Source organism: Bos indicus, chromosome 3 (genome assembly GCF_029378745.1).
Source record: "Bos indicus isolate NIAB-ARS_2022 breed Sahiwal x Tharparkar chromosome 3, NIAB-ARS_B.indTharparkar_mat_pri_1.0, whole genome shotgun sequence".
Lineage (NCBI taxonomy): Eukaryota > Metazoa > Chordata > Mammalia > Artiodactyla > Bovidae > Bos > Bos indicus.
Genome location: NC_091762.1, coordinates 51,530,037 through 51,543,361, shown reverse-complemented (window position 1 = coordinate 51,543,361; position 13,325 = coordinate 51,530,037). Strand labels below are relative to the sequence as shown.

At 39.3% G+C, this 13,325-nt stretch overlaps 2 protein-coding genes across 21 annotated transcripts in view; one reads left to right on the top strand and one right to left on the bottom strand.

The window, feature by feature from the left end:
- Window positions 1-6,465, bottom strand: part of GLMN (glomulin, FKBP associated protein) — a 42,285-nt gene extending 35,820 nt beyond the window's left edge. For 2 of the 4 annotated variants that reach the window (XM_070786113.1, XM_070786114.1), the window contains exons 1-4: window positions 5,475-5,537; window positions 5,222-5,325; window positions 4,932-5,057; window positions 2,672-2,791 (exon numbers count right to left, since the gene is read on the bottom strand). In XM_070786113.1, coding sequence (XP_070642214.1) covers window positions 2,672-2,791; window positions 4,932-5,057; window positions 5,222-5,299 — 324 coding nt within the window. In that variant the 5' untranslated portion in view covers window positions 5,300-5,325; window positions 5,475-5,537. Of the gene's footprint in view, window positions 1-2,671; window positions 2,792-4,931; window positions 5,058-5,221; window positions 5,326-5,474; window positions 5,538-6,377 lie in introns of those variants that run through there. The other 2 variants (XM_070786112.1, XM_070786111.1) reach the window with 2 other exon arrangements.
- Window positions 6,177-13,325, top strand: part of RPAP2 (RNA polymerase II associated protein 2) — a 129,821-nt gene continuing 122,672 nt past the window's right edge. For 9 of the 17 annotated variants that reach the window (XR_011565799.1, XR_011565796.1, XR_011565797.1 and 6 more), the window contains exons 1-3: window positions 6,179-6,617; window positions 7,357-7,402; window positions 12,499-12,613. Coding sequence is in view for 8 of the 17 variants with exons in the window: in XM_070786109.1 (XP_070642210.1) it covers window positions 6,545-6,617; window positions 7,357-7,402; window positions 12,499-12,613 (234 nt within the window). In the remaining 9 variants the exon portion in view is untranslated. Of the gene's footprint in view, window positions 6,618-7,356; window positions 7,403-12,498; window positions 12,614-13,325 lie in introns of those variants that run through there. The other 8 variants (XR_002180344.2, XR_011565802.1, XR_011565803.1 and 5 more) reach the window with 3 other exon arrangements.

Sequence of the window (13,325 nt, the reverse complement as noted above, 5' to 3'; positions counted from 1 at the left end):
ACCTACAAGACCTTCTAGAACTAACACCCTAAAAAGATGTTCTTTTCATCACAGGGGACTGGAATGCAAAAGTAGGAAGTCAAGAGATAGCTGGAAAGAGAGGCAAATTTGGCCTTGGAGTACAAAATGAAACAGGGCAAAGGCTAACAGAGTTTTGCCAAGAAAATGCACTGGTCACAGCAAACACCCTCTTCAAACAACACAAGAGAAGACTCTATACATGGACATCACCAGATGGTCGACACCAAAATCAGATTGATTATATTCTTTGCAGCCAAAAATGGAGAAGCTCTATACAGTCAGCAAAAACAGACTGGGACCTGACTGTGACTCAGATCATGAACTCCTTATTGCCAAATTCAGACTTAAATGGAAGAAAGTAGGGAAAACCACTAGACCATTCAGGTATGACCTAAATCAAATCCCTTATGATTATACAGTGGAAGTGAGAAATGGATTTAAGGGACTAGATCTGATAGACACAGTGCCTGATGAACTAGGGACAGAGGTTTGTGACATTGTACAGAAGACAGGGATCAAGACCATCCCCATGGAAAAGAAATGCAAAAAAGCAAAATGGCTGTCTGAAGAGGCCTTACAAATAGCTGTGGAAAGGAGAGAAGCGAAAAGCAAAGGAGAAAAGGAAAGATATACCCATTTGAATGCAGAGTTCCAAAGAATAGCAAGGAGAGATAAGAAAGCCTTCCTCAGAGATCAATGCAAAGAAATAGAGGGAATCAATAGAATAGGAAAGACTAGAGATCTCTTCAAAAAAATTAGAGACACCGAGGGAACATTTCATGCAAAGATGGGCTCAAGAAAGGACAGAAATGGGATGGACCTAACAGAAGCAGAAGATATTAAGAAGAGGTAGCAAGAATACACAGAAGAACTGTACAAAAAAGATCTTCATGACCCAGATAATCATGATGGTGTGATCACTCACCTAGAGCTAGACATTCTAGAATGGGAAGTCAAGCGGGCTTTAGGAAGCATCACTACGAACAAAGCTAGTGGAGATGAAGGAATTCCAGATGAGCTATTTCAAATCCTAAAAGATGATGTTGTGAAAATGCTGCACTCAATATGCCAGCAAATTTGGTAAACTCAGCAGTGGCCACAGGACTGGAAAAGGTCAGTTTTCATTCCAATCCCAAAAAAAGGCAATGCCAAAGAATGCTCAGACTACCACACAATTGCACTCATCTCACATGCTAGTAAAGTAATGCTCAAAATTCTCCAAGCCAGGCTTCAGCAATACATGAACCGCGAGCTTCCAGACGTTTAAGCTGGTTTTAGAAAAGGCAGAGGAACCAGAGATCAAATTGCCAACATCCGCTGGATCATCAAAAAAGCAAGAGAGTTCCAGAAAAACATCTATTTCTGCTTTACTGACTATACCAAAGCCTTTGACTGTATGGATCACAATAAACTGGAAAATTCTGAAAAAGATAGGAATATCAGACCACCTGACCTGCCTCTTGAGAAATCTGTATGCAGGTCAGGAACCAACAGTTAGATTTGGACATGGAACAACAGACTGGTTCCAAATAGGAAAAGGAGTACATCAAGGTTGTATATTGTCACCCTGCTTATTTAACTTATATGCAGAGTACCTCATGCGAAATGCTGGGCTGGATGAAGCACAAGCTGGGATCAAGATTGCCAGGAGAAATAGCAATAACCTCAGATATGCTGATGACACCACCCTTATGGCAGAAAGCAAAGAAGAACTAAACAGCCTCTTGATGAAAGTGAAGAGGAGAGTGAAAAAGTTGGCTTAAAGCTCAACATTCAGAAAAGTAAGATCATGGCATCCAGTCCCATCACTTCATGGCAAATAGATGGGAAAACAGTGGAAACAGTGGCTGACTATTTTTTTGGGCTCCAAAATCACTGCAGATGATGATTGCAGCCATGAAATTAAAAGATGCTTACTCCTTGGAAGGAAACTTATGACCAACCTAGACAGCATATTAAAAAGCAGAGATATTACTTTGTCAACAAAGGTCTGTCTAGTCAAGACTATGGTTTTCCCAGTGGTCATGTATGGATGTGAGAGTTGGACTATAAAGAGGGCTGAGCACAGAAGAATTGATGCTTTTGAACTGTGGTGTTGGAGAAGACTCTTGAGAGTCCCTTGGACTGCAAGGAGATCCAACCAGTCCATCCAAGGGAAACTGGTCCTGGGTGTTCATTGGAAGGACTGATGTTAAAGCTGAAACTCCAGTATTTTGGCCGCCTGATGCAAAGAGCTGACTCATTTGAAAAGACCTTGATGTTGGGAAAGATTGAAGGCAGGAGGAGAAGGGGACGACAGAGGATGAGATGGTTAGGTGGCATCACTGACTCAATGGACGTGAGTTTGGGTAAACTCCGGGAGCTGGTGATGGACAGGGAGGCCTGGCGTGCTGCAGTTCATGGGCTCGCAGAGTCAGACACAACTGAGCGACTGAACTGAAATGAAGATAAGGTTGGATAATTCTTACATCCACAAAACTTGGGAAAAATGAAATGGAATTGCCCATCTGATAAATAAGGATGGGCCTCTTCTCCAAAGAGTTCCCTCCTATATATTCATGTACTAAAGCTTTCTCACCAAAAACATTAAAGGAAATTATAAAATACTGCTGCATATTGCAACAAAGTGAATCTAGTTTTGTTAACTTACCTTTACCAATAAATCAAGCAGCAGGAAATGACACTTTCTTTTATCATCTTCCTTCTCATTCCTTAAAAGTGATCGAACAACAGGACCAACAAGATTCCAGCCCATATTCTTAACAATGACCTGTAAAAACGTTTTCAGAGTAAAGCAAATACTGCCATCTACAGGACTCTCACAGTGAGCTTTCTTAACCTGGTGAAGCTTACAATTTCCTCAAAAACAGAAAAGATGAGGCAAGTGTGTCCATGAACATCTCCCCATTGACTTCCTAGGACTGGCAGCTAAGAGATAACAAATTCTAAACTGGTTTTTAATACTTACACTGAGGAAAGGCAAATGAGTCTCTACTTTTAATCAGGTAAGTTAGTCTTTCCCAGGATTTAAATAGTTCCTCTATTTCCAACAAGAGAGCTAATTTGCTTTATATGAGCAGTACTTAAAATTTTCACGGAGAATTTTGCTCCCAATTCATAAAGCAATCCAGCCAACACTCATGAACCTTTTAAAGTTCACTGGAGAATCTCTAAGCATATTATAATCACGTAACTTCTGTAAACATAAAGGGGATACCACTTCATCAACTTTCTCATCTACAAACAGCTTCTATTTTCAAAGATATTTCAGAATGCTTATACAACTAAAAGTTTAACTTGTAATTAGTGATTCACATTCATTATCAAAACCACCGATTCCCTTTTTTTTCTAAAGCAATTATTTAATTAAGATGTATTATAGGCTGCCAACTGTTTGGAGCAAAGGGAAAGGATTCACCCCAGTTTCTCAACATCTGGCCTCTGGATGACATAAAAAATAAAAGGAGATACAAGAAGGTTTTATGACTGAGGAACAATTTCTAGAAATTTTCCATTAAGTACAAAAACTTGGTGACATGTTTTACTGTAACTCTTCAGCTTATTGAAATCCAAAGCAAAATTGAAAATGTTGCAATGTAAAATAAAATGTTCGTGTTGTTTTCTTTTTTAAGGCAGTAAAGTCAGTTTTCTAGCCAATTTCTAGTTTGCCTTCAAGTGTATTAGTTTTCCACTTTCTCCTGGCCTATTTTTTAAAGTTTTCTTTCTTAATTTGGCTTTTTCAGAATCAACTTTAATAAACAGAAATTTCCTGCTACCCATTCTAAACTTAGAAATCTAAAAGAACTTTTCAAAGAAAAACACACAAGCCACCCTAGAGCAAAACCACTGATTTTTAAAACTACTGGCAATATACTCCACTTCTCTGACCTGCATTCTACTTCAACTCATTAGTATTTATCAAACGTAGCTAAAAGTAAGGTACTCTCAAAGGTTCTCCTCTGAGAATGCAATTGGAAAAAACCAAGGAGTTAAAGAAAGCATTATTTTATTTGGGGCTACAGTGGTATTACAAATACATATCAAAAACAAATGTACTAAATAAAACATCCTAATATTTACTAAAAAAAAATTATAAATAAAAAGAGATAAGACCTTTGAACTAGTAAGAGATTCTGTAACAATGTATGATTAAAAGGTTTTAGTAATCTAAATACAATCAAGGTGCCCTGTATGTAATCCTAGGCCAGAATGACTAGAATGTTATAACAAAGAAAAAAATTTTTTTTTGGTGGAGTCACATGGCATGCCAGATTTTTGTTCCCTGACCAGGGATGGAACCTGTGTCCCCTGCAAAGGAAGAACCCAGTCTTAACCACTGGACTGCCAGGAAGTCCCTACAAAAACTGTATAAATAAATAGGACTATAAAGTATGTTCCTTGAAACAAGATGATCTCTCATATAGGAAGTGTGGGGCTGGGATGAGTCCGAAGACAAAATTAGGTGGTGTTATAAACACTGTGTCCCACCTGTTCCTGATCCCAAGAAGATCCTTTCCCATTGTGCAGAATGATTTCTGAGACAATTATAGCCGGATGATATTGGCCAATAAGGTCATCCAGCTCTCCCAAAATATTATTTGCATTTTACTTATATTTCAACTGTAACACTTATTCTGGAGAAGCTAAATGACTTAACAGATATAAACCATCTGTTTATTCTGCCTCTTTATTGCTAGTTCTTTACATGTTTATATCTTCCACTAGACTGTAAGCACCTTAAAGTATATAATTGATCTTATTTCCTTTTTATTTTCCACAGTTTTCTACAGTGGATCTTTAAGTTGATTCTTAAATGTTTGCTGAAAAAAATGAATGGATGAATGATAGTATCATGTGCCTATTCTCTTACTAGTAAAGACTAAAAAAGTACACAGAAAGATTGTACTTACCTTATTCTTTTCATTCTGAATAATTTCTAATAGCTGATCTATGTGCCCTTCATCTATACATCTTTGGCCTGCTAACTGAAACAGGCCAAAATCTTCCTCTTTAAAGTCTTGCTCTTCTAGGATTTGCTGGCAAAAACAAACAAAAAAACAAGTATGTTTAGGCAAATGGAAATTCAATAACTATTTGATTTTTCTCTAAAAAAAAGAAATCTGTTTAAATTCTAGATAAGCTGCACATAAGCATATGTATGAAAATTAGGATTAGGCTAAAAAATACTTCAATAAATCACCTTGAAATCCACTGTGCCAAAGAAATCTATGATAAGGATCCGCATTAAAAGTGTAAAGATTATTTCCTCAAGTGACATATCCAATCTGTCTTCCTGCCTTCATGCTATTTATTCATAGGTCAAAAAAAGCAAGGATTAAATTAGATTAACAATTTGAGTGACTGCAGATGTAATTAAAAATAAACTGTGCTCTTCCCATATTCTGAAAGGTCATTAAATGTCATTAAAAACAAAAACAGAAAAAATTACTTACACATCTCTTTATGATGGACTGTAGTTCCTCCACAGCCATTCCTTATTTTTCCCAGTTTTGATGCTGAAATTGATAATATAAATACACTGTTAACTATCAGTAATACTATACTGAATTATAAGTTACTTCATTCTGATGAATTATTAATAAATACAATAAAGAAAATGGAAGGTTTTTAAAGCTGAAAATTTTTTACTGAAACGTTAGCCTAAGAAATTAAAACAAAAACCAAAACAACAAAAACCTCTTGTTTCATCCTTTACGTTTTTTTGGAGCAAAATTTTGAAAGATAAACTGAAGGGGAAAGAAATTCTTTAGTTCATTCCCAAGAGGTAGCACAAATTTACACTAAGATCTTTTAAAAGACAGTCTCCCCCGCCCCCCCACCCCCTCCCGCCCAAAGGTGGGCCTGCAATCAATTCTAACTATCAGGGAGCCTTTTTCTTTTCTTCTTTATTTTTTTTTTAAGTCGCACTTGACAGAAATTGGAGTGTAACACCTGGAGGGGATGAAAGTTGGGATGCCTTCCACCCCAAAAGTAACAAGCATTACAGACCCGGGCATCTGTCTGTAACAGATGTACTGCGCCCCGCCCCATATAGTGAAATCACTGTATCGCGCGAAAACAGGCAACAGGCCGCCCTCAGGGCTATACCGCCGGGTTCCCAGCCCAGTAGTAGAGGCGGGGTTCCGCCGGATCCTCACAGCAGCCGGCTGCAGGGCGAATAAAACCCCAGCGCGCGTGCAGGCGGCATCCAAGGGAAGCCATTTCTCCCGGTTCCTGCCTGCGTCGGCCATTGGGCCCCAGACCTCAAGGAGGCCTCGGCCCCGACGCCGGGTCCTCCGCGGCTCACCTCCCACCGCGAGCCCCGGCCGCCAGGGACCCCGCGTGTATCCACCTACCGCCAGGCCTCTCTCCCCGCTCGCGGCTCTCCTCCGCAGCCGCCGCCGCCGCGCTGCTTTCCGGGTCCCTCCCCTCCTGGCCGGCCCCGCCCCGCGCTGCGCGACGGGAGGCGGAGTCTTGGGGGGGAAAGACGCCAAGGTCGGTTCCGACACTGACGACGCACCCCATGGCTGACTGGGTCGGACCGTGCTCTGCGGGCCGCAAAGCCCGGCGTTCCCGCGCCTCCCGAGATGTCGCAGGTAGGAGGAAGGGCCTGTTCCCAAGTTTGGAACTGAGGATTCGGCCCCGACAGAATTCCAGATGGAGGCATGTGGGCGCTCCCGAAAGGCTGCCCCAGGGAAGGAGATCCTCGGGGGCAAGAAGGCCAAGAGCTTTCTACCGCCGAACTGTCGCCTTCTGGAAAAGACCTTCGTCCGAATCCCCATCTCTTGACGCTAGTCTTCCAAGATTTCCCCCAAAATGGGCTGGCTGTGCTCCAGGCTCTAAGGGACAGGGCAGGAGAGGTCCTGAGAGCCTACAATCGGGGTCGTCTGAGTGGGCAGGTGACCAGGAGGGCGTTGGAAGGCCGAGTGCAGCCGGCCTTCACCCTAGCACTGGTCCTCCTTGCAGGTGGGCTGCCCCTATGGTGCCCTGAATCTCTTGAGGGGGGTCACACCCCTCTTTACCAGAGAACGAACATTGAGGGGGACAGAGAGAGGTTGCCCCTAGATCTCAGGCTTTCAGGAGTGCTTAATTATGCAACTAGGATAATGAGAAAATGCAGTCCTGAAAGAGGTACATTTTAAACAAGAAAAATAATTAGCTTGCAAAACCAAATTGGATTCCCTACTCATTTCATTTGATTTTCACACAGAGTTGGAAGTGAAATGTGTGGAGAAGAAGAAAGGATGGTCTACAGTTTATTTGGGCAAGAATCTGTCCTGTAACCTGGTGTTCGTGTACACTTGACCTACTGTTTTTTGTTTCTTTTAATGGTAGGTACTAAGCAGACAAGTGCCTTGAACCAAGAAGATGCTTCTCAAAGGTATGAGAACTACAGACAGCTGCTTTCACTTATCTGTTAATCACATACTAATTGAACCATTTGTAAAAAGTGTAATAGGTACTACCTCAGAGAAGATTATTTAGAGAGAAGGGGACGATCTGAGAAGTACTGTAAACTCTCACATAGACTGTTATTTCCCCTACTCTTCCATGCCTTAAGAAAACCAAGTTGACACTTTCAGATTGCTGGTGAATGTATTACTGTCTGTAGAAAAATGTCAGTGGTAATAAACATTCCTGAATTAACTAGGAACCTTTTTTTCATCTCTTCAGATACTTTCCTTTTTGTTTTATATGCCAGACTCCAAGAAACTTTTTGTTGTTTTTCTTTGTTTACATCATGTCCATATTTTCAGCAGAAAGTTGTTCTATACTATTCAATGAGCATCTCCTAAAAAGGCAACCTTTATCTCCTGGGACAAAATTCTTAGAATAGATGTCATCTTTGAGGATGATGTAACTATATATAAGTTATGATTTTATGAAGTATTGGCTTTAGTTCATTCATTCAAGAATTATTTACTGAATGTAAGATATGCTATATCTGTGTTCGTCTCTGTGGATAAGACTTTTTTTAATTTTAATTGAACTCTAGTTGATTTATATTAGTTTCAGATGTACAATATAGAGATTAAATATTTTTATAGATTATATTCTAAGTTATTACAAAATAATAACTAAATTTCCCTGCTATACAATACTTCCTTGTTGCTCATTTATTGTATACATAGTTTGTATCTCTTAATCCCATACCCCACTCTTGCCCTTCCCCCTGCTGTTTCCCCACTGGTAACCACTGATTTGTCCTCTATATAAGTGATCTCAGAATATTTGTCTTTCTCTGAGTTACATCACTAAGCATAATATCCTCTAGGTACATCCATGTTGTCGCAAATTGCAGAATTCCATTCTTTTTTATGGCTGAATAGTATTACGTGGCATGTGTAAACCACATCATCTTTATCCATTCGTCTGTTGATGGACACTTACATTGCTTCTGTATCTTGGCAATTATAAATTATGCTCCTGTGAACACTGAGGTGCATGTGTCTTTTCAAACTAGTGTTGTCATTTTCTTCACATGTATACCCAGGAGTGAAGTTGCTGGATCATATGGTAGTTCTGGTTTTTTAGGGAACCTCTATACTGTTTTCTGAAGTGGCTGCACCAATTTACATTCCCACCAACAGGAGGATTCCCTTTTCTCCACATCCTCCTCAACATTTGTTATTTGTAGACTTAAATGAGCCTTTTTGACAGATGTGAGGTGGTATGTCATTTTGTGGTTTTGATTTGCATTTCTCTGATGATTAGCGATGTTGAGCATTTTTTGATGTGCCTGTTGGCCATCTATACATCCTTGGGAAAGTGTCGTGTTTCTTCTACCCAGGTTTTAATTGGATTTTTTTTTGATATTGAGTTGTGTGAACTGTTTATATATTTTGGATATTAACCTCTAATTGGTCATATCATTTGCAAATATTTTCTCCCCATCAGTAGATTGTCTTCATTTTGTTGATGGTTTCCTTTTGTTTGCAAAAGTTTTTAAGTATAATTAGGTCCTTCCTGTTTGTTTATATTTGCTCATTCCCTTCACCTTCGAAGACAGATTTTTAAAAATTGCTAAGATTTATGTCAAAGGCTGTTCTGCCTGTGTTCTCTTTGGGGAGTTTTTCAGTTTCAGAGACCCTGAGGATATGATTTTGAACAGTACAGACACAGTTCCTATCTAGTAGAACAGAGAAATACCAATTAAATTATCACAAATAAATACATAATTGCAAATGAAAAGACTGTGATGGAACTAAAAACAGAAGAGGTTGGCAGGAAGGGTGGTATGTGTTCAGAGAAAAACTTCTCTGAAAAAGTAATAATTAAACTGACTGGAAATATTGTAAAGTAATTAGCCTCTAATTAAAATATGTAAATTTAAATTAAAAAAAACCAAACTGATTGGAAGGCTAGGTAGGCATTTACCAGACAGAGTAGTGAGGAGAGACCTCCAGCTAGAAGCACCAATATATGTGACAAGAAAAAGCTTGATCATTTAAAGAAAGGAGAGATACCCAAGGTCGTGTGAAGCATTCTGAGCAAAGGAAGAAAGGAGTGTAGGAGTAAGTTAGAGGCAGGGTTGCATTCAAACAGTACCAGTAGGCTAGGGTGAGAAATTCAGATTTTCTAAGTGCAAACAAAACTTCAAGTGATAAAGTAATAGAATTTAAGTTTCAAAAGTGTTAAGGTGTTAGGGATAATGATCATTTGGGAGTAGAGAAATCAGATGAATTTGAGATCTGTTTTCCTATGGAGCAGAATGACTATACTTGGCTTTAGAAAATAATAAAACAGTAAAGTTTAGTTAATAATGATAATATGCAGGTCTCTTCAGTGTGGATCTGACTACATGCCTAAGGAGATTATCTTTTATTCTAAGTACCAAGTGAAGAATATAGATAAGCTGAAATGTATTTCAAGCATCACCTAGGATGATTTGCTTGAAATTTGCTTGCAGGTGATGATCATCACCCAGGATGATCCTTGAGGGTAACCGCCTAGGTGTTGAGAGAAGTGATCCTTCATGAATTTATTCCTACTGAAAAATACTTCTACGTTCAATCCAGCTGAATAGTATTAAGCCAGAAATTATAAAGAGCTTTGTGAAAATATAAAACAATTCTGTAACTCACATTGAAGTTTTCATTTAAAAATATGTTAATGTATAATGGATATATTACTATTAAATGAGTTCATGAGTGCTTGAAATTTTTCTCACCTTTAATCCCAGTATGGTAACTATCAACAAATACAATCTGCATAAGCAAAAACTAAGATTATAAAGGACCACTGATGCCCAGAAGTTTGAGAACCACTGCTGTAGACCACACCATGTGTCGTCATGAGGGATAGAAGGGAGCTCTGAGACAGGGCTGTCCATGGGAAACAGCTGTAGATATTCATCAGTTCAGAGGAGTCTGCTGTTCCTGCAGGTTGAGGTAATTCCTTAAGTCAGCAACTCCTAATGCACATTCTAGTCTGATCTTAGTAAATGACATAGCTTTTATTGGTAAGTAGCAAAATGAGGAAAATAATGTTTTTCATAAAGCTAAGTATATTCAGTACAAAGAACTTTGGCACTACACAGAAAACTTTTTTCAGTACAAAGAATATTTAATCTGTGTCCATGTCGTTTTTACATTTTTGATGTAAGATTGGTCTTTATGAGATGGTGGGAGAACAGGTGTTAATTACAAGTTTCTTCTTTGTAGGGAAAGAGCAGATTAACCAAAGTGGTGGTGGTCAGGCTCTCTTGCCCCAGGGCATCTCGCTCTGACCCCAGGTTTTGTAAATACATGGTCATGTAACAGCTGAGATAACTTAGAGCTCCGCGCATGCATGTCATGATGTACCCACTTGGCCACGGGCCACTTTTGTTCTGTAAACATATGAGCTCCACCTAAAGAGCTTTTTGGCTGTGTTAGGGCTGTGTCCACTGGATTAGTCATGAGAGGAGAGAATACAGTGTATCTGCTGCTACAGCTGTTGCAGTCAGGAGAGAATAAATGTGTCTTCACTTACTATGACTCCTTGAGTTTTCTTCCAGGTTCCCTGCTAGCGCCTTGCCTACCCTGGGTTTAGTGAACAGTGTGAACAGTGGGACATTCTTGTTTTAATGTCCTTATTTGTCCCTAGCTGGCAGTCTTCTGTCAATTCTCCAAATTGTTTTTGTAAAACATATTGCTCCAGGCAAGAAATTAGATGCTAAAGTCTTGGCAGTCAATAAAGGTAGGGAGAAAAGGTGAATATATTCTCAGTTCAGTTCAGTCACTGAATCGTGTCTGACTCTTTGAAACCCCATGGACTGCAGCATGCTAGGCTTCCCTGTCCATCACCAACTCCCAGAGCTTGCTCAAACTCATGTCCATTGAGTCGATGATGCCATCCAACCATCTCATCCTCTGATGTCCCCTTCTCCTCCTGTCTTCAATCTTTCCCAGCATCAGGGTCTTTTCCAATGAGTCCATTCTTCACATCCTGTGGCCAAAGTATTGGAGCTTCAGCATCAGTCCTTGCAATGAATATTCAGGACTGAGTACATTCTAGGTCCAGATATGAGAGCAGTCAAGGTCCAGGATGGCAGCAGAGTTGTTCTGGTGGGCCAGTAGAAACTAGTGTAGCAAACAAGTCACCAAGATAGTTGGTATCTTTGTTCCCATGGTACTGGTTCTCAACCCTGTTATACACTAGGTTTATCTGGAGCACTTTTAAGAAAACACCATTAATTAGAGCCCATCCTCAAAGATTCTTATTTAGTTAGCCTGCAATGGGACCTGAGCATGGTATCTTTTTTAAAAAAGGTCTCATCAGATGATCCCTAAACTGCAGCTGGAATTGAGGACACTGTGTTAGGACCATTTTTTGATCAGATAGCCTCTGCTTTTATATGTGTGGGGCCCACAGAGGCTGACAGATCTTCACTGGTGCCTCCTAGATTGTTGTTTTCCTGAACCGTATAGTCATACCAGTATAGTTATTTAGTAAGACTTTACAACAAAATTAAGTAAATACTTCTTTGTGAATATGACTGTCCTGTTAAACCAGGCTGGCCATTTAGTTAACATTTGAGAATTAGCACAAAGAATTTGTATTTAGAGAACAACCAAAATCATATTTTTCTTCTCCATTCCCTTCTGATTTCTAATGATTTCAAGGGAAAAGCCTCCATTTTTAGGTAAAAGCTCAGAGAAATGATAGAGAATGATAAATTATCATTTCAATAATGATAGAGACTTAACTGGCAAAAAAAGATTTCCTCCCATTTTCTTTTCTGTAGGATACTCTAAATTCTTCCTTGTTCTCTGAGCCCTGGAAGTCAAATAATCCTGTTATGACAGACGTCAATAACAAGTACCTTGTTTCCCTTTTGAAAAATACTGGATCAAAAGGAACAGCATTTAAAAATATACATTTAACCTTAATAGCAAAATAGTACATTGTTAGTGTTTAATTTTAAAATGTAGAAAATTGGCTATGCTAAAACTTAAGTAGAATAACTTAAATACCATTTTTTTTTAATTTTAGGAAAGCAGAACTAGAAGCAGCTGTGAGAAAGAAGATTGAGTTTGAGAGAAAAGCTTTACATATTGTGGAACAGCTTTTAGAAGAGAATATTTCAGAAGAATTCCTAAGGGAGTGTGTATGTATTGATAAATTATTACTTCTATATTATGTTGTTGTTTTGTTCAGTGGCTAAGTCAGTCATGTTGGAGTCTTTGCGACCCCATGTTCTACAGCACTCCAGGCTCCCCTATCCTTCACTATCTCCTGGAGTTTGCTCAAACTCATGTCCATTGAGTCGATGATACTGTCTAACCAACTCATCCTCTGCCCTCCTCTTTTTGTTTTGCCTTCCATCTTTCATAGTGTCAGGGTCTCTTATAATGAATCGGCCCTTCACTTCAGGTGGACAAAGTATTAGAGCTTTAGCATCAGTCCTTCCAGTGAATACTCAGGGTTGATTTCCTTTAGGATTGACTGGTTCATCTCCTTGCAGTCCAAGGGACCCTAGGAGTCTTCTCCAGCACCAGAATTCGGAAGCATCAGTTATATGGCACTCAACTTTCTTTATGGTCCAACTCTCACATCCATACATGACTACTGGAAAAACCATAGCTTTGACTATATATGGACCTTTGTTGGCATTGTGGTGTCTCTGCTTTTTAATAATGCTGTCTAGGTTTGTCATAGCTTTTCTTCCAAGGAGCAAGCATCTGAATTTCATGGCTGCAGTCACCATCTTCAGTGATTTTAGAACCCAAGAAAATAAAATCTGCCACTGTTGCCATTTTTTCCCTATCTGTTTGCCATGAAGTGATGGAACCAGATGCCATTATCTTAGTTTTTTGAAT